Genomic DNA, 24357 nt, shown 5'->3' with positions numbered 1-24357 from the left:
ATGGGAGCAATGAAAGAATGATGCTTTTCCTGGAGAAAATAGGGGATGTAGCATCTCTGGTACCAAAGTGATTTGCCACTGGAATTTCTTCCATTTCACTGGATAAGGGTCAAGGGCTACTTTCTGTGGGCATGCCATGTCACTGCTGGGCCAGCTGCTCTCATCCCTGTCTCTGGAGCATCCCCACGCTGAGGAAGGCAGGCCAGCACCACTGGAGGTGGATATTAGGCTGGGATATAGCAGCAGGTTCCTCAACCAAGGTGAGGACAAGAACATCTGGGCCTGCTTGCTGCTGTTGGGATTGCACAACCTGGACCTGCTGTGGAGGTTTCAGCTGAGCCTGCACAGAGTGAAGGCAAAAAAAGGGCAGCTGGGAGTCTCCACTTACAGCAGCAAACCTCTCTTTGTTAAGAGAACCCATAACATTTACCAGCTTCATTAATGATCTCCTCACTGCTACCTTGGAGGGTGGAAAGCTCGGCACAAAGGGGCACTGTCCCCTGGGGTCACAGGAAGAACATATGTTTCCTCCTGATGGAAGAGTGGCAATAGCAGCTCAGATTTGTCTGGAGCCTTTTCCCAATTATCAAAACCAGGTTGTGTGAAAAGTCCATCTGGACACCCAGCCAAAAACACTTTGCACCTAAAAGTCATTTTAAAAAAGAAGAGATCCATAGCTCTGGAGTAAGGGAGCTCTTGAACCCAGAAATCCAAGATGAACTGAAAGAACAGGTTTTTAGTCCAAAGCTCCATATAAAAAGAAGTAAATTTATATTGCTGTTGAGGCCACAAAGCCCCCCAAAATTAACAGTAGCGGATATGTAGCTCCAGCTGCAGCCAAGAGTGCAAAAACAGTTCACTGCTAAAAAGAGCAGAAATTGCCATAAGTATTCTGAAGAGCTTTCCAATTTCCTGGGTTTGAAGTGATTTCACTCCAGTTAGTGAGGGTGAGATAAAAATGCCAAGGGGCTGGAGAATTTAAAAATGCACACAAAGGTACTTTTAGGGAACAAATTCTCAGCAGGTCTCTTTGGCCATGTACCTTGCTTGTCAAACAAAAAATATTGGAGGAAACCAGCTCCAGCCCACTCACTAGGGGAGGCTGCACTATTTAATACATTTTTGAAACCCCCAGATTTCCCCTGGCCTCCAGCCTAGGAATGCATAATGGAAAATGTTGCAGGTGAAGCAACAGCTCAAGCTGTCCTGAGGTGAGAAGATGGCAGAGGATATAGGATGGAAAGGACCTTTAACATCATTGAATCCAAATGTTAACCCATGGACCAGTAAACCATGTCCCCAGGTGTCACATCTACACATCCTTTCAATGCCTCCAGAGATGCTGACTCCCTGGGCAGCTTGTTCCAGTGCTGGGAAACCCTTCTAGTGAAGAAATTTTCCCTAATACCTAATCTAAGCCTCCCCTGGTGCAACTTGAGGCCATTTCCTCCTGTTCTATACCTGGAAGAAGACCCCAGCCCCCACCTGGCTATAACCTCCTTCCAGAGAGTTGTAGTGCTAGGATCCCTCCCTGAGCCTCCTTTCCTTCATCCTCCACTCCCTCAGCTGCTCCTCTTCAGACTTGTGCTCCAGCCCCTTTCCCAGCTCCACTGCCCTTCTCTGGACACTCTCCAGCACCTCAGGGCCCTTCCTGAGCTGAGGGCACAGCACTGGAGGTGTGGTTCTTGATGTCCCTCCAGTCTGGCATTATCCCAGAAGGCTGTCCTAGGGTTTTTTTTTTCAGCAGAGAGGTAAGAAATCCTTGTGGTGAGCCCTGGGACAGCAGCTGGCCCAAGGAAAGGGCAGCAGAGATGCAGCTCAGGATGAGGAGCCTTGTGCCACACTCTCTCTGACAGAGAGGAACTGGCCATTTCCACTTGCACCTTCCAGTCTGCTGCTGCCAGCCCAGGAAGGCTGGGAGAAAGCAGTTTTAAGTGGAGCTCGTGATTGAGGGTGGAAAAGCCACCATGAATGTCTGCTAGTAGGGCCCTCAAGGACCTCAAGGGTGGCAGGGCTTGTTTCCCTGCTCTCTGCAGGATCAGCAAGCTCTGCCCACAGCACCCTTGCAATAACAGAGAGGCTTTACACAGCACCAGTGGGTACTGCCTGGGCTGGATGTGTGGTTTAGGCCACAGGGCAGAGACACCCTGATACTCTAGAAGAAAATTCTTTCCCCTGGACCTTTGGGCTAGATACACTTTCCAGATTTCAGACCAGACCAGGATACAACCCTGGATGTATATTTTCCACTGTATTTCAAACAACTTTCCCCATTTCCATTCACAATTTAATCTACATGGTGTTTATGGGCCAAAAGAGTGGTGTTTTATCTCAGAGGGTGGGTGGGACAGTCAGTGTGGTCCAGGTCCTGTGTGTGGAGCCAGCTGGAGGGCTGCAAAGTATGAACAGAGGGTACAGGAGACACATGGGGGGTGCAGAGGGCCCTCAGCCCCCCAAAGGGAGCAATCTCCCCCTTGAAGGCAGATGGCAAAGACTTGAGGAAGAAGAGAGTGTGTTCACACCTAGGGAGATGATTTGGATGCAGGCAGGGAAATGTGGCAGGGTCTGGCCAATTTGGCTGGGCTGCTGCTCGTTGTTATAGCAACAGGAGGAGTCTGCTGCCAGGGAGAGGATGGAGCTGAGGATGGGGGACATTTTTAGAAAGCAAAGGAGAGAATTTGAATGAGTAGAGAGAGAGAAGTTGTAGGTATGGAAACCAGGATGGCAAACGCAGGTGGATGAGTGGGATATGTGGGAATGGGGGATTCTCCCCACCTGCATTCTGATGGGCCCATTGCACTCCTTCCCTGGGGCAGAGTGAGGGTCTGGCTGGGAAGGTCTCCTGTTGGGAAGGGCTGCCAGGCCACAGAGGGCACACCCACACTCTCTGGGGTGACAACAGGATGAACACCACTGCTAGTGGTGGAGGCAGTGGAAGGGGCAGAGGGGGGATAGCACAGGGACGTGCTTGCTGATGGAATTGCAGCAGGAGGTAAATCCTCTGCAACAACCCCAGACTGAAACAGTGGTGGCTGTCACCACATAAGGCAAAGGACCAGCTGCTGGAGAAGGCTGTTCCAAACACAACCCTGGCACATTTGAGCTTATCACATCTCCAACCTGTCCTGAGAACACCTCGGACCTCTGCAGGGATCTGCCTGTGATAGCCCCCGAGACTCCACAGGAGCCATCACGGATCTCACCATGGCAAACCATCGTGCTTTAGCACAGGACACCAAACACCCCTTGTGAATCCAGCTCCCGAGTTACCGAGGTCTTGAAACACACTCAGTCAAGGCTTTTAAACACGACAAATCAACGATGTCTTAGCGGAAGTGTTAATGACATTTGCATAGAGAAATCACGAAATAATAACGCGTTTCCCCAAGAAAGCAGCAGTCATTCAGTCTCGACAGCTCAGCGCTGCGGTGTTTTTAGAGGAAAGCTTTGGAGGGGGAAGGCAAGGCAGCCCCTCGATGCCGCTCCGCTCCGCTTTGCCCAGGAGAGGGCAGCAGGCGGTGGGAGTTGAGCGGGGGCTGCGGGAGCATCCCCGCAGCATCCCGGCCCTGGCAGCTGCGCGCTGCCTAAGGACCCGGGCAAGGAAACGCCTGCATGGCAGCCCCTTCCAAGAGGCTCTTTATGGCTTTAAGGAGGGCAAGTTGAGTTTGCCCACGCATTGTTTCTATGTATTTTGGGCTTCTTGCTAATCATAGAATGGCTTGGGTTGGAAGAGAATTTAATATCATCTAGTTCCAACCCCCTGCCACGGGCAGGGATGCGACTAGACCATGCTGCTCAGGGCTCCATCCAACCTGCCCTCAAACACTTTCAGGGATGGGGCATCCACAGCTTCTCTGGGCAACCTGTTCTAGTGACTCACCACCCTGTGAGTAAAGCACTTCTTCCTAACATCTAACCTACATCTCTCCTTTTTTAGTTTAAAACCATTCCCCCTTGTCCTCAGCCTATCTGGCCACATAAAAAGTTGCTCTCCCTCAATTTTGTAAGACCTCTTCAGGTACTGGAAGTTTCCTCAAAGCCTTCTCTTCTCCAGACTGAACAAACCCAGCTCTCTCAGATTGTCTTCCTAGAAGAGAATGCTCCTGCCCTTGGATCTTCTTTGTGGTCTTCTCTGCACCCACTGCGACAGCTCCATGTCCTCCTTGTGCTGGGGACCCCAGGGCTGGATGCAGCATCCCTCGTGGGGTCTCACAAGGTCAGAGGCAATAGAGAAGGAATCAAGGAACAAACTTTTGCCACTCTCCTTTTCACCCCCCTAGGGTTTTTCTCATCACAGTCCTTTTTAAGTAGGGGTCTGAGATAAAAGCTTTGAGGTGTCTATATTGGTTTCTCATTTATGTTCTGTCAGACAGCCACTCAGAATTTTTATTCCCACCTGCTCCTGGTCCCTGCATACCCAGTATTTCCCACCTCTACTCCCCAAAAACCAAGAGCTCAGGTTGGGTTTCCCTCCACGCTGTAGCAGTCAGCCTCAAACACACATTTCAGGATCCATCCCAAGGATTCTTTGTTAATTAAATGCCTTTCATTGCAAACCAGCCCTGGGAAATAATCCAAAGGCAAGGAGGACTGAATAGGCAGGAAGAGATTGGGGTGAAAGGAAACAATAGGAAAGGAATCAAGAACACAATGAGGCTTCAGGGGAAATAAAAAGGCACACGGTACATTAGATGTGAACACAGATGCAGGCTGCGTGCATCATCCTCAGAGCTGCTGTTTAACCTTGGGTACAAGGTGGAAACCTTCATCTGTCAGGCACTTGCCTTCCCACTGTCTGTTCCTCCTTTTAGCACTGCCTTTTTCCTCCCCAGACAGCAAACCCTGCTTTCCAGGATCAGGACTGAGCAGGTCTAACTGCAGAGGGGCCTGTAGCTAGTTTGCAACTCACCTCTTGCCTAGTTATCATAACAATTTACTAATACACAGGGAATAGAGTTCTCGGTATAAAGCAGAAGCAATTCCCTTGCAACAAGAAAATGATAAAAAAGATCTCTGTTTGAAGAGAATTTACTCCTTAATATTTAAGAAGTTAATTCTATCTGTACTAGAAATGAGAGTAAAATTTCCCCAACAAACCAGAGGTTGTGATGTTTAGGGCCCACTGGCCCAAATTCCCCAAATCCACTTTGTTGCTGAGCTCAGCTCATGAAGGTAGTTCCCTGAAATTGTATGGGGCAGAATTCACTGAAAGGATTAGCACCAAAACACAGCTGGATGAAGATAAGAGCTCAAACTGCACATTACAGAAAATCACCCCTTATGACCCACAGTGATGAAAGACGTTTCAGGTTTAACAATGTAAATTTAAGGGTTCTCTCTCTTTTTCTGCTGCTACTGATGAAAGCAAAATCCTGATCAGCTTTTCATCAGAGAATCTTTTAGGCTTCATTTACCAAAGGAAGAGTTAAAGGACAGATAACCAGATGGACACAACCCCTCCTTCAGGGAGACCATTTCAGATGGGTTGGGTTGCCATGTCCTGACGCCAGAGGCAGCTCCCTTTGCCTTTCTATAACAAGCAATACTTACCTTAAATGAACCCCACTCAGGGGCTTAGGCTTTCTGGGCACTCTTAATTTTTGAGCACAATAAAGTAGACGTGGCATTTCGATTGCATTATTAATTTTTTTTTTTTCCGAATAGCTGAAGAGGGGAAAAGAAACATGCTTCTCCTTCCCATCTAATCAGGCTGAAGTTTCCATGTGCCACCCTCAATCTGTGTTAAACTGCTCATGCAGATTAGACTTGGGTGAGGGATTAGACTTGTGCATAATGGAAGTTTTAATTCTGAAAATGATTACCTAGATAATTAAGTACTATGGCTATAGCAGTGGGTGATTCTGGCTGTTGGAGCCCCCTCTTAGGTGCTTCACATCCTCCTCCTTTCCTCACGCCACTGTGGAGATGCCACCTCCCCTCCTGCTGGTCACTTTGGCCTGGGGCAGGTCCCTTCTCTGCAGCTCCCTGCAGAGGCCACGTGTCCCCTCCAAGCACCTGGGCTGACTCCATGGCACCAAGCACCAGACCTGCTGAGCACAGTGCAGAGATGGGTTCTTCATCACATTCTTTATCACATTATGAACCACACAGACATGAAGGGCCATATTTACTAAAGGCATCCAGTGCCTCATCTGTCCTGGGGCACAAAACTCCATGAAAAAGAGTGGGTGGTTTGGAGGTGGCATTTGAACTGCCTGGCTTCAGAACCCTTGCAAGGTAGACAATGTTCTCTGCGAGTCAGGCGTTGTGGGCTCCTCCACAGTCGAAGGAAGGCAATACACTCCACAGGGCTGATTGCTCTGCTCTGATAGCAAGGAAAAGTCGATGATTAGCTCAAATGCATGTACTTGATGTTCAGCAAAATCAGCCCAGAGAACAGAAGCAGGTCCTGCTAACCTCAGAGAGGCACTGCAGGCCATGGGAGGGACCCAGTGCAGCCCTCACCTAGGTCTGAAGCAATGCCAAAACATGAGCTGTGGAACACAAACACTGGAGTGACAGTGAGGACATCTGTGCTCTATTACCACCACCAAACACTTCCTCTGGCACAGTTTCCACCACTTCCATTTGGGAGAGTCATCCCTAATATTGACAACAGTACCACAAACCTTTACTCTGACAGATGAAAGATTTCAAACAGCACAAACTATTTAAACTGGCAGGGGGAGGGAAAAAGTATTTCCATTCCTCCATATTTCATCAAGTGTTTGTGTTCTTTCTATTGCAAGGCTTTGAGAACCCAACTTGCCCTTACCCCTATCAACATCAGTTCTGATCCTATGGAAACTGCACAGCAAGAGCTCTTTGGTTTCCAGTTATTTTCTTAAGTGCAACTGGTCACCACAAGTGCCATCAGGACCCTGTGAGAGCAGCTAAGGGACCTCAAGGTACTTCTTTCCACACAGTTATGGCATGACACAACCCATCTGCCTATGGCCACAGGAGCACAGGCAAAGCCCCCAGTGGACCAGTGCTTGCAAAGCCACATGACAAATATTAGCTCAATGCAATGCAAAAAAGCAGACAAAAGGAGGATCATCTTTTCTTCTGGACATGCTACAAAAGCAGATCACATGCCCTCACAATTTTCTTTCTGGAGCTGGAGTGAAATATCGAAGGATAATTCAAAACACATTTGGCTACACTTGAGGTAGGAGAGCACAGGGCAGTATCTCCAACAGGCCACAGAAACTCACCCCTTATTAACTCTCTGTTCTTTTTTACCTCCCCCGCATCTGAGAGCTCTGGGAGTGTGTCCAGCATCATTGCATCAGCAGTACTGCCAGGACCCATTCCACATGCTGAGCAATTTCTGAAGGAAAAAAGCACTTCCTGACATCTGTTCTGAATTCACTGCTCTCCTCCCCCCCAACTTCATTTCACCCCATGCTCCTCCTCCCCAGCTCCCTCTCCGCTGTCACCTGCCCAGCTGGCCAGGGCTCACCAGTGAGAGCTGAGGATCTTTGTGGAGAACTGTTGGCACACACCTCTTCCAGCCCTGTCCATCCCCTGCTACCTTCCCTATCTGCTGCTGACATAGGATTTTGCTCTTTGGCACTGAGCTGTCTGACCCTAACCCAGCAAATCATTTGTGCCTGCACCTTCTTTCTCATGCCCAAGTTTTTCCTATTAGAACCACATATTGGAGCACTGGCTAAATTAAAAGGAGCACTGTAGGACTTGAACCCAGGACCAGGCTTGTTACTCTCTTCTAACTCCCATTTGAAATGGAGCTATTGCAATGCTGGTAAATCCAAGGATTGACAGGGAATGATTTCTACAATTACTTGACTCCCATTGGAAGTTTTCCCTCATGCTCTGCCTCACCTTGGATTACCTGAACAGCTGCACAGTCCTGTTAAAAACTTCCTGCATCAAATTTATTTGAAGGATAATACTGCTTAGAGACACAGCAAACCCTGTCAACTTCTGCACATACAAACAGGGACACAGGGTTTAAAAAACCAAGAGTCACTATGATCTTGATACTTCCCCCCACACTGCAGAATTTTAAACAAACTGGATATCTCAGTGCAGCCTCCAAAGTTTTGCTTTTGGCAGGATACGACAGACAAAACCACATACACCAAGCATGTAGTAGATTTTATTAAGCATAACTTTGGTTCTAAGTATTCCACCCTCATTCTCGTAATACCTTTAGTTAAAAACAATTATACAAGAGCAAATACAAAAAATATTAAATTATGAAAACAAATCCATTAAGGCTCCCTTTTTATATTTATATATATTTATATATGTACACTCAAACAAGTGCAGATATTAACAGAATGTTAAAGCCACAAAAATGCTAAAAATTTACTACTCTACTATCAAAAGCAAGAGTTTTTAAAAAAGTACAAAGTGGTAAGTGAGCAATTTTCAGATCACTGAAGTATTCGCTGGATTGCTTCAAAAACCCACATAGCTGAAGGGCAGAGCAGGAATTGCTTACACTCACTGCCAAGCAGTTTCCTACTTGCGTAGCTGCACAGGACACTTGTGGTGTGACTAACTGGCCACCCATTGAAGGGTCGCCCAATCCTGACTTCAAATACAAGCTTTTTCCTGTCAGAATTGATATGAAGGTGGCTGGGGTTCCTAGGCTAAAGGATTAGCAGGATTCAAAGATGGTCTAACACACACGTTGATGTTCTGTTCACACTGAGAGTTAATTCCAATGAAAAACAAAAAAAAACCACTTCATGGTGTATGTACAAGGGAGTTTTCTGGCCTCCTCTGTTTCAGAAACTCTATCCTGAATCACAAGCTAATCTGGGGAGAAAGCAGGCTGCGATTAGCCTTGAGGGCCAGATCCAACACAGCCCCTGAAGCCAAACAGGGGGTCTTTGTCCCCCACCACTCCCGGTGCCACTGATTTCATTTCACTGTGTATGTGTGGTAGGATTGCCCTGATCACCAAGGGGAAACAGCTAACACCAAATGGTCTGCTCAAACCAGAGGAAGGTTTCCTCACTCACTTCTAGACTTTTCCATACTGAGCAGAAGGTTAATGTGGAGCTGAAACCAAGAGAAAGGATGTTTGGTAGGCTGGGAACAGCTAGGATGAAGCATGAGTGGGGTGTGGAAGGCTCCGACCTAGCGCTGTCTCAACAACATGAAACAAAATCAGTGCAAGTGTTGGAATGATGTATTGCCAGAAAAGATCCTCTCTTGCCAGAAGGGAAGAAGAGAGGGAAGTACCTGCAGCATTCAGGGTGTTCCTTTGTTGAGATAATACATGGAAGAGTCTTACATTTGGCCTTTGTCTTTTGTATGTCCGTAATCTGAACAGTCTTAGACCATCTTCACATTTAATCTAGACCTGAGTCACACTGCAAGTCTAAATCAATGGCAATATGCTTATCACAATTCAATTTACCCTCAATCTGATTATGTCCTCACAAAAACAAAATGCCTGTATCTTAACAAATTAAAGTCTGCATCTAAGAAACATTTCTAATTGTGAGTGTATTGTCCCCAGTGCTAATCTGAAATTGTATTTTAAATGTCCAATACTTATAGGAAAGGCAAAAGGAACTATAAAAACCAAACCAACAACCCTCCACCACACCTTTACAATACAAACATGCCACTGCTGATATTAATAAAAAGTGTTCTCAAACAGTTCTGTCCAATATAATTACAAAGTAGAAATTATTGTGTTTAGCATCCTAAGGCAAAGGCTAGGGATTAGATCCTCAGCAGGTATGTATGAACAGTTTCAGTGAGAGCTAGGACTCTTCTGACCAAGGAAGATGAGGGTTTCTCCCCACATTGTGAAGATACATCTGCACCCAATCACACCAGGTAAGAATCCAATTCTATAATGCTACATGAGCAACCTGTTCCCTATTTCTCATCCCAGGCTTTCCTGGATAGCTAGTAGTCATAAGCATGAAGAATCAGATTCTGTCATCCCTGTGCAAGCTGAGCAATATTTTATGTAATGGCAAGTCACAGGGACAACTTGTGGAAAGGCAGAAGATGACAAAATTGGACCCAAAGTCTCAGTGGTAACACACTTCTTTCTTGAGGCTGAATGAAGGATGGGATAAAATGAATTTCATTTTATCCCTTAAAAATAAAAAATCACTTTATACCTTACTTTAGGGAAAAAATTCAATTTCAGTAGATTCCAGTAATTGGTTTGGTCTGGTTTAAACACTTCTCTACTGCAGAAACTGCAACAAGTGTCTGCAAGCAAAGAGTAGGAACTCATGGTAGATCACTTCCAGCAAATGAGTTCAAACACTACCAAGTGATGTGTTAACACTGTACTCTGTTCAGCATGCCCTTGGAGGAGAAAGGCCACAACACCAAAGTAAGCAGGATTTCAAAACATGAAAAGTAGAAGACAGATAATTTTGCTTTGAGAAGTAAATTCACAGGTTGCACTTCACAGGCCTGTACACAACAGTGTAAGTTTACAGACAGAGACAAATCAGCCTCTGGAGTCTCCCTGTGAAAGGATCATCAGATTTTCATTCTTTCATAGCCCAAATTCTACATGCCAAACAGCAAGAAATGAGCTTTAAGGCTGCTTAACTTTTCACTGCTGGTGAATTTTAAGCATTCTTATCCTGCCCACACCTACCTATCCTAGTGGGGATGGGCAGCAGTAATTAGCACACCTCATATTCTCCTAGATTTAATAAAAACTCCAACTAAACACACATTGTTGTGGGATATACACAAGATGTAGGTCTAGATGGAGGAAATCTACCTGCGCAGCAAAGCTTGATATAACAGGAGGATTTTTGTTCTGTTTTAAAGCAAAATATAATCTGTGTATCATTTCCACTAAAGAAGGATCACAAGAGTTAAAGCAGTGCAACACTGAAGGAGTTTCTCTAGTATCCCTGGTTAAAATCTCTGAGAAAGCATGTCAGCCTGGTCCATGTCACTGAACTGACAGACACTCCTTATTCATTGATCTCAGGACTGTATTTGGCAAGTCGATCTGTTTATGAAATTGTCTTTTCAATCCACACGTCCCAGGAATTAAAAATCTCATCTTCAGTAAGTGTCAGCTGGATGCTGTTATTTTTCCTCTTGAGGGGGCAAATGTGAGACAACTTGCAAAAGCCTCTCTCTGCAGGAAAGCTGGAAGTCTAAGCAGGCTCTGGCTCTAGGGGTCTGGTGCTTCTGTTGCTTCCTGGACCGTCCTCCTCAAGTTGCCCTTGACTTTGACAAATTCAGGTGCATTTTCCTGCTCTTCCTGTATCTTCTGCTTCTCCAGTTCCAGCTTAAAAGTGAATCACATGTTTTAAAAAAAAGTTTAGAAAACACATCATTGAAATACAAGACAAAAAATGAAAGGTTTCAATAACTGCCCATGCCAAACTCTTTAAATTGCTTCCTTTCTTTGTCTCATGGAAAAGATAAAATTGGTTTTTTTTGGGAGTGTCTGTTCTCATAAACAATAAATCTTTTCAAATCCTTGGCTCTAGCTTGTTCCAGATGTCTACCTTCACCAGACAGACCAGCGAAAAACTCTGCAGGCCCAGTACAAGAACAAGATGAAGCATTTTTTAAGAAATTCTTGGAGATCTTCATTAAAGAAACAGTAATTCCCTTCTCTGGCTTTTACAACAAAGCAAGGAAGAATGCGCCTCAGGGGAGAATATGTGAGCAGCTACTACCGAGCACACTTGCAGAATTGATTTCTGAATGTTTAGGTATGAAGTTCTGTATCTAACTTGAGCCTCTTTAAGAGTATCTGGTTTGTCTATCACAAAAAGCAATAAAAACCCAAAAATCTTCGTTGGCCCGTAGCCATTCATTTTTGAGAGTCCATTCACTGACTTTTTTAACCAAGTTGGAGCTCCTGCCCATGCAGACATTCGAAATTTCCATGTGAGGAATGGAAATGCTCTGTGTGGCAAGGCTCTGCAGTGCCACCCAGCACAGGCTCACACATGGCACAGAATATGGATAGCTGAGTGATCCTTGGGGAAGGCAGATGAGTTGGCAGAAAAGGAGAAAAAAAACCCTTTAGAAAACTAACAAAAATGCCTGAAATTAGGGGTTTTCTTTTCCTTTTTTATCAGACCAAGGTCTCCCTCATTAATGGGGACCAAGTACAGGTCACCTTTATAATCTCTCCTTTGTCTCTGGCTCACTGACAAGGGACATGCCTTGTTTCTATAAATCATAACAATGTCCCTCCATGAGTCACGTTGTCAATTAATGCCATTCCTATGATGTTTACAAAGTCACAGCACTGTTTGCATGGGCAGGCTTTTCCTCTTCTAACATAATTTTCTGATCTACATAATCTGTATTGGATGGCACAGTTTCAAATCAAATCTTCCCACAAGCTGAACCATTCAAAGCTGGGCCCTTAAGAGAGATAAGAAAAATGACAGGATGATACACTTACAAATACAATAGCTTTCTCTAAAAATATTTCTAAACCTAATTAAAACAAAAAAAAACCCCAACCTATAATAAAACCCTAAAAAAAAACTATAATGATTGGATTACATGTAATTTTGAACAGTAATTATTTGGCTTAATTGATTTCTTTTGAGAAACACAGGAGGTACTGTTTTAAAGCGTTTATTTATAGCATTAATTTATTTTAAAATAAATGCATTGCTTGATGCACAGTGACTTCTCTGATGAGCTGTTTCACTGTAGAGATATTTGCTCTCAGGCACACAAAGTGCTTCCAGAGGCACAGAGACATTTGGCTGGCCCTGTGCCTGGCAAAAAGCTTCACCATGAGGAACTCCAACTCCACATCATCTCCATGCACAGAGTCTGAGGACTTTTTCTTTCACTTGAAAACACCAATGGGCTCATACATTTTAAGACAATAAAAGACCTTGTAGAAGTTACCTAGTTTCTTACATAACCCGGGACAATCAATTGGTTTTAATTCATTAAATGCGATTTTGATGTACTACAGCCTAACAGCCATTCTTAGTTTATCATAGTTAGACTACAAAAATTGACTAAATCACAGTTTCAATGGTTAAATAGCATTAGCTCCACACACATTCCTGCTGGCTGGTGCAGACTTCATTTGACCAAAGGCAGACCCTATAAGCAGTTCCTGTACAGTAAGTGACAACAGGTAATTAAAGAGCGTGATTTGACTTATCCTAAGAGATACCTGAATTTAACTAAGGGAAATATGCCAAAAAATTGGCTGCCGCTTGTTTTCTGTCTAAAAAGGAGCCTCAGGTAAGTAGCTCAGATGCAGATGTGTAAATGTCTTATTCCTCATCTCACCTGCTCCAGTTTCTGCTGCCGTTTCAGTAGCTCTATTTCCAGGTCTGACTTCTTCTTTTGTGCTTCCTCTTCTTTTTGTTGTTTAATAACTTGATCTCGTTTCCTTTTCTCCATCACCTTCTGTAGCTCTGGTTTGTTCTGAGGTGCAAGACCCCTTCAATTTACATGGGGGGGAAGAAGAAAGAGATCCATTTCAATTAGCAGGAATTCACACAGAATTGCAGGCAGCTTTACTAAAATCATTTACATTTACATTGGAATATAAATAAATAATTAAAAGAAAAAAACAATGCAGACATTTGTCTGATTTCTAACCAATATCCTAAGCTAAAATTTAAGCCTTTAAGATATTTCCCTTTAATGTGCATGCTAATATTTCTCCTGTATACTTCATTAACATTCATCTTTAGTCTTCACTGTATTCTCTTGATTCCAAAAGAATGGACTGAAAAAAACATCACAGATGAAGGCACTATCAGAGCTAGAAACAAATTTTGGATGAGAAGAATTTGCTTGGTGCTTGATAACTCAGAAGGACTGTATTCAGACAGCACTGTGCAGGCTATTCTGCCCACAGACGTCTGACTGGGCAAAACTAAACTGTGGTCTGTCACACTGTTCCTGGAAATCATGGATTCTCTCTTTTCCTTGAAATTGTGACAGATTTACCCATGCCTGGCTGTGAAGCTACTCCCAGTGAGAGCTCTCAGGCTACATGAAACATCACAAAGAGCCTAAGACAACACAAATCCAGAATAAAAAAGTTGCCATCACCTTGGAGACCAGACAAAGCCTGGAGGATTCTCCCTCTGAGAAGCCTTTAGGTGCTACATGAACGGAATGTTTCGAGCCTGTTCAGCACAAATTGCTTTCCAAGCCAGCTACTCCGGAATGAGAAAGCTCACTCCTTGGGAAGATGCATGACATTATTTATACAGGCACACACATGGATACTCACTCCTACTTATTTTTATGACTTCAGCATTTTCTCTTATCTCTGTGACACTATGATGATTTCAAAATTTGGTATAAGATTCAAAGCTCTCCCTGTTATTCAGGTATTAGTGTCATTTATGGTAGAGCAGGGAGATCTAAAATTTGTCTTTGTTATTGTTGTCTTTCCTGTGAAGATGATTATGTGAAAGCATCCAGCGTTAAGTTTAACATCAACCATTTTTTATTTCAACTTCAAGAAATTCAATAACCTGAATAAGCTTTCAGAAAGCACATTTTTACCCTTCCTACTTGCTATACATTTGTGGTTGCCCAATTATTCATTAATATGCATATCTGACAGCATGTCCAATAAAACATTAAAATGCCATTTTATGGTGGCATCTAGGAATGACTCCATATATTATGCAACACTCTATCCCTGTAGATTCCCTGACAGCAAAATCAAATATTTAGCAACACCAAATGCTGTTCCCTATTTCTCATAATAGATCTCATGGCCTGAGTGCAACAGAAGCTACAAGACTGTGTTCATATTTTATGTTTCATGCTAGTTTAATTACATTTCAGCACATAAAACTGAAGTCAGGCAGGAAAAGCTGGAGTCATTTTTTATTACTACTACTACTACTACTACTACTACTGGATTGGTGAGAGCAGAGTCAGTGGAAGCTGCCACATTGGCAATCAGCAGTCAAAACAGCCACAAACCAGAGAGCAGCCAATAGGTAACGTTACTGTTGCTGCTTTTCTCACTGAGGTTGCACTACAGCAAAGCAGATGCACAGACTGGTTGAGATGTGCTGTAACAAAGGCAACCTGCAGAAGCTACAAGTAAATACAGCCCCTCAGTCCAATCAGGTGGGGGTGGCAGATCTGTAAAAGAACTATAAAGTCAATCCTGTTTCCACTGTTACGTAAAAAGGAAAAGCAACAAAGTGGTGGATACTGGATTAACTGGGGTCTTGTATCACCTCCTGGTGACTGTTCTGGTTAAATCACAAATCCTAAGGCTTCGATATAGAGGAAGCAAAATGTGTTACAACACAAGTGAGAGCTGATAGGGTTAAAATCTCTGTGAGGGATAGCACCAATATTCTGCAGAGCTGAGGTTGACTCCTAATAAGTAAAAACAATTTAAGTGACTAGTGCCTTGAGGTAGCACCACCTGAATCCTTTTTCTTTTTTTCCTTTCTCCCCAAAACAACTACTCTTTCTGCAAGTATACCAGTTCTTGACCTGACAGACACTCCTCACAGTGGGCATGGAGAATGACTGGACCAGTACTAACATCTTCCAACATTCATTTCTGGCTGTTCAGAGCTGATGAGCCCAAAAAGTGAAGCTGCTGATGTCTACACTGAATCTACACAACAAAATAAGCAGCATGTTAAGCAGACTTCTATAAGAGCACTGAAAGTTCTCCATACATTTGACAGTTTGCTGTAACAAAGCAGAACAGAGCCTAATATCTGCATTACTGAAAAGCCTCCTATCAGAGCTACTACAGTGACACAAAGCACAGAAGACTAACCCTTCTCTAAAAGACACCCATTTTTCTGCTGGTGAAAATCCTCAAAGAATTTATTTCTGCACCAATAAATAAGAATCTAAAATTACCAGCTGGAGCTAATCAAAATTACAATAAGAGAAGAGAGGGTATTGAGGCCTGCACAACTTTTCTGTGTAATAGGATATTTTCCTAGAAGAAAAGAAAACTCCATACTATTTAAAAGTGCTTTATGCTTTCATAAACTTAAAAGAAAAAAATAGTCTTAATTTATTGCAGCCTCCACATCCTCTAGATTAAGATCATCAGGAAACTTCAACTATTTTTCTTTCAATGACTATAAACTTCTTGGTGCCAGGAACTGACTTTGATGTTTAATCCCATTAACGAAAAATAGGACAAACACCTATTTAGGCCAGTTTCTTCCAATTCAGTTGGCATTCTGTAAAATAGCTCTCCTTCTTCATCACTAAAGAAATGCTATATTGTGTATGCAATTCATTTAGAATTAAGTCTGTAAGCCCAGCATTTCTAAGGATTTTGCTACTACATATAAAAAGACCCCTTCTCCCCTCCAAATACTACAATGCCAGAGGATTAAAAAAAAAAAAAAAAAGAGAGAGAGAAAAACTGCCATAATGTGACTCTTCCTGCCAAATACACAAATCCACTTGTGCTGGAGTAGCCAAATTAATGGCTTTTTACTCTTCTTTATCAAGGTTCTAGGTCTCAAAAAGTCAGATTGGCTGCTATCACCAGCTTTCTGCTCAAATACACTCTGAAATACCTTTATTCCACTTCTATTTTATAGATCCACACACCTTGCCTTTGAAAAGTCCATTTTGGGTGTCTTCAATGCAACAAATCAACAATTGATATCACAATTGGTTTCTGTTGGTTTAAACAAAGAAGCATCAACAGGCTTTCTGCTTTTTCCTCCACCAGGTGGCCTGGTGGCTATTTTCTTAATCTGTTTTCTAAATGACTTCTCTGTTGCTGAAGACATTTATTAACAGAACTTTATCTATTTCTGGCCAGGTGCTTGTGTCTCTGAAGTTGATGAAATTAAGACATGGTTGTTTACATCTCTAAAAGCAATACATAGAGCAACAGCTGTGCATCCCATCCCAGAGAGGAGCATTTGCAAAACATACAAAGAAACACTTGTGCAGCAGCAGAGCAGGCCCCAGACTATCACATTGCATTGTGAGACAGATCAAATAAGTAGAGAACAGTTGCATGTGAAATAAACGACATGATTTCTCTGATTTAAAAGTGGCCTCAACCACAGTGCACTGGGAATGGTGAAAGCCAATTTTATCATCCCACTGTTGATAGCAAAATTTTGTCAAATTTTGATAACATTAGGAGTACAAGACAAATTACAGTGGCCAAGTAATTTATATGAAATGCAATAGAGGAGAACTGAACTGCTTCCTCTCAAAACTGACCATCTGAGTATTTATAAAAACAAAATGAGAAGCCTTCTAAGGCAAGCTTTTGCACTGAAACTCAAACAGTAATAAATGCCATGGTTAAAAATCAGAGTCTTTCAATTCACAAGATCTGAATCAACAAACAGCGCCTGCTGGGTTTTGGGGACAACGTCATTTTGATGAAACTAAAACTCCAGCTGTGTGTTTGGGGTGGGAGGGTGGCACAAGTGATTTTTAGACTCTTACCTTTTCTGATTCATAAGCAGCTCCCTATGGAGATCTTGATGATTCCGGGATGACTTCACAGGATTAATTAATTTCTGAGGTCTAATTAATTCAGGATTGTCATCATCTATGTAGTCTGGTTCAGCCATAATCTTTCGTGGAATGGGAAATGGATCTTTGGGTTCAGTGTCCTTGTTCACAGTATCTGTAAAATGGGAAAAACTGTAGTGAATCTACACTGAAAGGCCTTTTAAAGATGTCCTAAACCACAAAGGCAGCATATTACATTGGCAACAGTCATGCTTTTGCTGGATTAGTTTTGTCTGTAGAAAGTAAAGGCTCTCAGAGAAAACATCAGTAGCATTTTTTAAATAGGCAGCAATTTTATAACAATGGCATCTCCAACAGCCTTTATCCAATGACGTGGACACAAGAGTTTCCCCCTTTTTGAGAAGAACTTGACAAATAATTTAGTTTAAGTGTGTGAAGACACTTATTGATTTTAATAAGCCTATTCAGATTAAACATTTTTGGATCAGTAGTACTGAGACCTTAAAGATATTTTAAATACTGAGTATATTAAATACTGTGAATGTGTGTCAAAAGAAACTCTCATTTTGTGCTGTCAGTGTCATGTCAACTGTGGGGAAAACACCTCTGTGGATAAGCAAGCCTTTTACTGTATCAAGCAAAAACTTCCATGTGGAAATGGCCAGATCTGCAATTTTGTGATGGGGGACTGATTTCTGAGTGGCAAAGCTGAAGAGAAAAAAGCTAGGTAAAGTTCTTCTTTAAAGGCTGTATTCTACCCAGTGAAAATCCACAGTAATCCACTGACCTGAAGACAATGAATTCATGATTTATTTAATTTGGAAAAGTAGCACTCTTCCTATCCTGCTATAGAAAACTTATCTACTCATCGAATCAAAACATTTTAATCAACAGCTGACAAGTAAACCATGGCTTTCAAATAATTCATATGTGACCATTCAAACCCCTTTCCATTAAAAAGCACCATTCACAAGACGACCAGCATCCAAAACAAAGCATGTTCAGGGAAATTCTGTCTCTCTTCACTTTTGTGAAAATCTGCATGCAGAATTTGCAATTGTCAGTTTGATGGAATGTTGGGCCCTCAAACAGACCCCAAAAATAATCTCAAAGCATGTGGGTTTAGAGACATGAATCAATGGGACATGAAAGAAAAGGCGAGAGGCTTCCATTCTCCTGGCAGAACAGCTGAATGCTGCACACTGTACTCATGGGACTAAGGGACAAACCAGAGAATCACTGGGATTTGCTGTGCTGTTTCCAGTAAAAGCTGAGTATGTGCTTTAATTCAGATCCCATTGTTACCAGCCCTTCCCTCCCTGGCTCACCCCATGGGCTACAAAACCTATGTTCAGCTGCAGTTTAATCCCTGAACTATTTCCTTTCAGTAGGAATCTCATACTGTTGCTCGGGTCTGACCAAATCCACTTGATACAACAGAAAGATTTTCACTTAATACTTCAGTAGATTAAAACTGAACAGTACCATCATCACCCAGCTGCAGTTGCTTGCAGGTGAGGAAGCAAAACACCATGGAAGTTTTCAGCAGATGCAAAAAGGGTATTCTGGATTTGAATTTGTCCAGTGGACCTGGCAAAGATCTTTCAGCTTGTTTTTTAAACTGGATGATGTGAACTGTGTTTTAGTGGTGCTACATCTCACACACCAAATTTCTGTGGAGCAACTTCAATGAGAAACAGCTCACCAGTGTGAACTGCTCTCAGGGTGGCTCCTTCATGAGTTCTTCAAGGCAAGTTCATATAAAGAATTTTTGAATTCTGTGGGGGTGTCAGGTCTCACAGGGACCTCTGCAACTACTATAAAAATTGTCCACAGTACAAAACTATGGAAATGTATTGCTGTACATGGCAGAAACCTCTTAGTGACACTGATCATGCAATAAGAAAACTTCTCCTGTCACCCCTTCAGAGTCCTCCTTGCTTCAATCAAGCAACCAGCTATCACCGCACATGCCAAATATACAGGATCACAGGAAAACAGGTCAGAAGAAGCTTGGAAGAATTCTAATTCAACCTCCTCCTGAGAGCAGGAACAGCTATGAGAAAAGAGCAGCTTGCTCAGGACATTTCCCAGTAAGACCCTGAAGACCCTCAAGGCTGCACAGCCTCTGTGGATGGCCCCTCTCACCTTTCTTCAGTGATTCTTCCTCACACCTACATGAACCTCTTGTTTCAACTCCAGCCTGCTGTCTCTCATGCTCCAGCCGTGCACTCTGGTGAAGAGCCCGGGTCAATCTCCTTGGAAAGCACCTCCCAGGCACAGGGGGCTGCTGTTTGGTCCTGCCAAACCTCTGCTCTGGGCTGAGCCAGCCCAGGTCCCTCAGCCTCCACCACAGCCCACCTTGGGGACCCTTGGCAAAACTCACATCTCAGATCCCTTACTGCTCCATAGCATGCAATACAAAAACCAAAAACAATCCCTCAACACACACCACACAGCATCATGCTGTTAATGAAACATTTGTAGAGGTATGTTCTCTTTAGTACAGACAGTGAATAAACCAGCTGCAGTTCTCTTCTTACATAAGGACATAACATTTCATTTTCCCTCAGTGTTCACATCAGGCTTATCACAACTAAAATAACTCAAATATTACATATCCAACCTCCACCCAAAATAAACCTTCTCTGTAAATATTTGGTTTGCTTTACTCTTCTATCAGTTCTGTTGCACTGATGGACCTGTGAGTCTTCTAGAGGCCATTTATCATCAACAGCTCTCTTTTAAAGTAAATCCAAAAATAACCTGCTGCTTCTTCAAGATAATTCTTGTTCGCTTAGGTGGAGATGAAAAACGCAGAATTACTCTACAACTGCCATAAACAATGTACAATTTTCTTGACACAAGCCCCTGAAAAACATTTGATTCTATCATTTCTCAAAGTGTGGTGCTGTAATTTGCAGCACATCGATTTCGTTTGAGCAAGCCCTTAAAGTGAAGGTTATTTATTCTTCTTTCTTCTGCCCCATCACTGTTTTTAAAACATGTATTCAACTCAGAGGTCAGGAATCGTGGTTTCCTACTGTAACATGAACTCTACTAGCAGCAAACATGAATGAATAAAAACTCTCCTGGGAAGAGTCTTTCCATGTGTGATTAAGCTGCAAATGACTTCAACTAGGATTTCCAAACAGAGCCAGCAACGCAGGGCACCCAGTTCTCACTCAGTGAATTCTCTCACACCTCTGGCAAACCTCAGCCTGGCTGGTGCCCACCAACAAAGTCCTGCACAGTCACTGTGTAATATTATATGCAAACAATACAATTAAGATAAGGTGATCTCTATCCACACCCTGTAAAAGCTAACATTTACAAAGCACAGGCAAGTTTCACATAAAAAGGAAACTGAGGCACAAAGGATTCACCACACCAAGAGCAGACAGGAACAGAGCAGTTTATCCCCAGAGTTTCATTCTGAGGTTCAGGCTCATACCAATAAACCAGTCAAGCTCGATGACAGAATCCCTTAAAAGTCCTTAAACAAGTTTAATCAATGTTCAAGCAATAACAATTAAAACATTTTTAATTCCATGAGTCTCTAGTGCTCATCACCACAAAAGTCACAGCCCATAAAGCTGCTTTCAGATCATCGCTAGGTGCTACAGTGGGACATTAATAATCCAAATAATCACTTAGCAGGAATATGCTGCCTGAAGAGCATCTGAGAGGCTCCTTTTAACCATCTGCTGTTACAAGATCGACTGAGAATGCACAATCCATGGCTGTGTTTCCTTGCTACCTCGCTCCAAATAAAGGAGATTTGGATTCAGGGGATGTTTTAGCTGAGCTTGGCTTAATACACCCACTAATTTGGCAGGTGCTTTCCCAGTGCATTTGCTGAATTAGCTGTTACTGCACAAGCAGCACAAAAGTATTTATCTACCTTAATTTGTCGTGCTTGAGTAACTAACACAGTCTTTGTCCACCACTTCTTTGGTATATGTGGATTTTGATCCACAGAGAGAAAGAATAAACTGGGGATCCTGCATGGAAGAGAAATTTTAACTCCTCAAACAACTGCAAAGCAATTTCAACACCCCACTAGACAAAGAAAATGCCTCTCCACAAAAACTACTTCAAGTATCCTCCCAGACAGAAGTTTAATGTTTCTAGACAAAAAGATGCTCTTGGAGTAATCAAGAAGTATCTCAGCCTTGAAGAGCCAAGACCAAGCAGTCACATACTTGCAACTCTCATTTAATTTCCTTGGAGCACAAGTAAGTTCACAGAAAACAGAAAAGACCCTTCAAAAACTGGTCCTGCTGAAGAGATACAACCAAACCAGAGCATGCCAGAAGCATGAGTCACATTTGGGGGAACATGTCCAGCAGATACCTTTGCTTCCAATATTATTAACTTTTTATTCTATCTACAGAGGGTTTTTTCCACCAAGTCCCTTAATGGTAGTAACACTGGAAACATGTGTACAAAGAGAACTACAGACAGATAGCAGTGTTTTTAATAGATATCTTAACAATGCCAGGTTAAGGATTCAGCAGCTACCCGTTTTTGCTACAACAGGGCTCCCATGGCTTCCACAGGACAAAGAAATTCACAAAAAAAAAACCCAAAAAAAACAAAACCAAAACAAAAAACCCCACAAAACAAAAAAAAAAAACCCCAAAAAAACCAAAAAAAAACAAAAAAAAAAAAAATCAAACAAAAAAAAAACCCAAAAACCCCCCAAAACCCACCAAAAAACCACAACTCTCTCATGTTTATATGGCATTCAGGGAATTGCATTTATTTTCTATCTGATATTCTTCATACCAGAAATCACCCTCTACATATGGAATCTGAATATAAAAATTCCTGTGAGACACCATATATTTATATTATTACACATTTATTTGGCATTTTCACCCTTCAAATGATTCCCACAATTATTTCCAGCTGTGAAAGCAGAGGTAGAGTTGAGGCCCCTTAAAAAGGAGATAAATAAATGCCTAAAAATACCAATGGACATGAAAATAATAGACTATATTAGATCCAAAAGTTACATTAAGACTAAATTCACGTGATTTCCTTTCTACCTTAATAAATTCCTGAACTAATATCTTCCACAGGAGCACTAGCTGAAACACTGAATACCTCCTGAAGATTTTATTCTCGAAAAAGCTTTAACATCTGTTCTGAGCTGTACTGTAAAGCATCAAACACTTTGTTTTAAGACTTACATTTTTAGCTTTTTAAACTACCGCACAGATTTGCAGTTTGCTACAAGTAACCCAAAGGCATTCTTTGGAGAGAAAAAAAAAATCTTGTTTTACTCTCCCCCTTCCTATTTCACGAAGAATTGAAATAAAAATTCTTCAGCATGTCTCTGCTCAGATGTTACATGACCAAGCACCACCTCACATCAGCCAGCTTGGGTAGAAAGTAAAAGAGCTGCTTAAATGCAGAGTGTGCTTTGCAGGCAGCACCTCAGCACTGTTTGCACATGAAAGCTCACACCGCTATCGTCTTTATCTCTATGCTCTCGGTGCAGTAAGAAGCACTCGACTAGAGAGATTTACTTGATTAATCCTTGATTATAGATGTCATTAATAACTTCCCACAGTTCACCCTTTAATTCAAAGGAAGAGTTCCTGAAAACAGAATACAAAATACTCTTCCCAGCCAAGATGCTCAAGCCCCAGACAACAACAAAGGAATTTGACTCTTACTCATACTGTCTTTTGTGGTTGAAAGGGAGGATGGAGTTTGGGCCATGGCAAAACACAACTACATTGCCTGAGGAGGGAGAGGGAAGGTGGCTGCAATTCCTCCCAGTCCCTCATTCTTTGTTCAATAAAGCTGCCACTTCCCAGTGACAACAGCTTTGCTTCTAGATCTGAAGAGTAGTGTCTTCACCTGCCTCAAAATCAAACACATTCAGGGCAGCATGTACTTGGGATTGCCCACTGAGTACTATCTTGCTACCAGGTTACTTACTACATTACTGTTCTTCAAAATTAACATCACGGACCTTTCAAACCCTTTAGCAGGCATCTGGCTTTTGTTTATGGCTCCACACATGAAAGAGAAGAGCATCTTAGAAACTACTACTCATTTCTGGAAGGCAAATCTCGCTTTTTGTTGTGCACTTCAAAATCTCACATCCCATCCCAAGGCTGACAAAGTTCTGTCCATCCCATGCCAGGACAGTTTAACTCACAGCACTCCCCTGACACTGGGTATCATGGCTTCATTAGTTCCACAGCTGCCACAAGACTGGCAGACCACATAGAATTCTCTTAGGAACTAGGGCTCACTTGATTAGGGCAGCCCAAAGCAATGTCAGTAATGTCAAGGACATGGAAAGAAGCAGAGCTTGCTGGCTCCTGAAGCTGTTCCTGTTGTCACTTTTGACGATATTAAAATGACCTAACCCACTCAAAACCTGAAGGAAATCCAGTTAACACTCATTTTCTTCCCTTAAGTACTGCTGAGAGTAACATCAACAAAGCACAGATAAAACAGCCACTAAATGAGAAACCAGAAGAAAGAGGGCCATTTTAAAGATGTTTGCATTGGCACTGACACCTAAAGGAAGGCAGAGTGCAAGATCTGGGGCAGTATTATGATTCTCTCAAATGCAAAGAACTGCTCATGGCTACCATTCAATTTAAACAGCACCAGGCAATCTCTGTTCCAGGGCTTTGAAGTTCAGTCAAGTCTTGGGTGTGGAGGGAACAGTCTTGACCCCCAGAGAGGCAAAGGACTGGAGAGCAATGCTGGTGAGGACAAACCAGTTCCTTCCTCTTGGTCTATAGTTTGCTTGGGAAAGAGATGCAAGAAGATGCAAACAGCCTTAAGAACAGCCTCACATCTTCGACTAAAAAACTCAATGAGAAGAATTTTTATTAATCCTAAAGAAATTTTCCTTGGGCTGTAAGATCTGCAAGGAAGCTCTCTGCC

The 24357-nt window shown here is 42.6% G+C and overlaps 1 protein-coding gene across 6 annotated transcripts in view; it reads right to left on the bottom strand.

Annotated features, from left to right (window-relative positions):
- Window positions 1–8103: 8103 nt before the first annotated feature.
- The window catches only part of FAM107B (family with sequence similarity 107 member B), a 59256-nt gene continuing 43002 nt past the window's right edge, over window positions 8104–24357 (bottom strand). For all 6 annotated transcript variants that reach the window (XM_053943309.1, XM_053943303.1, XM_053943306.1 and 3 more), the window contains 3 exons: window positions 17407–17590; window positions 13261–13414; window positions 8104–11266 (listed from right to left, as the gene is read on the bottom strand). In XM_053943309.1, coding sequence (XP_053799284.1) covers window positions 11150–11266; window positions 13261–13414; window positions 17407–17534 — 399 coding nt within the window. In that variant the 5' untranslated portion in view covers window positions 17535–17590 and the 3' untranslated portion in view covers window positions 8104–11149. The remainder of the gene's footprint in view (window positions 11267–13260; window positions 13415–17406; window positions 17591–24357) is intronic.

Source organism: Vidua chalybeata, chromosome 5, assembly GCF_026979565.1.
Source record: "Vidua chalybeata isolate OUT-0048 chromosome 5, bVidCha1 merged haplotype, whole genome shotgun sequence".
Taxonomy (NCBI): domain Eukaryota; kingdom Metazoa; phylum Chordata; class Aves; order Passeriformes; family Viduidae; genus Vidua; species Vidua chalybeata.
The sequence above is the reverse complement of the archived record's forward strand: the minus strand, read 5'-3'. Positions and strand labels throughout refer to the sequence as shown.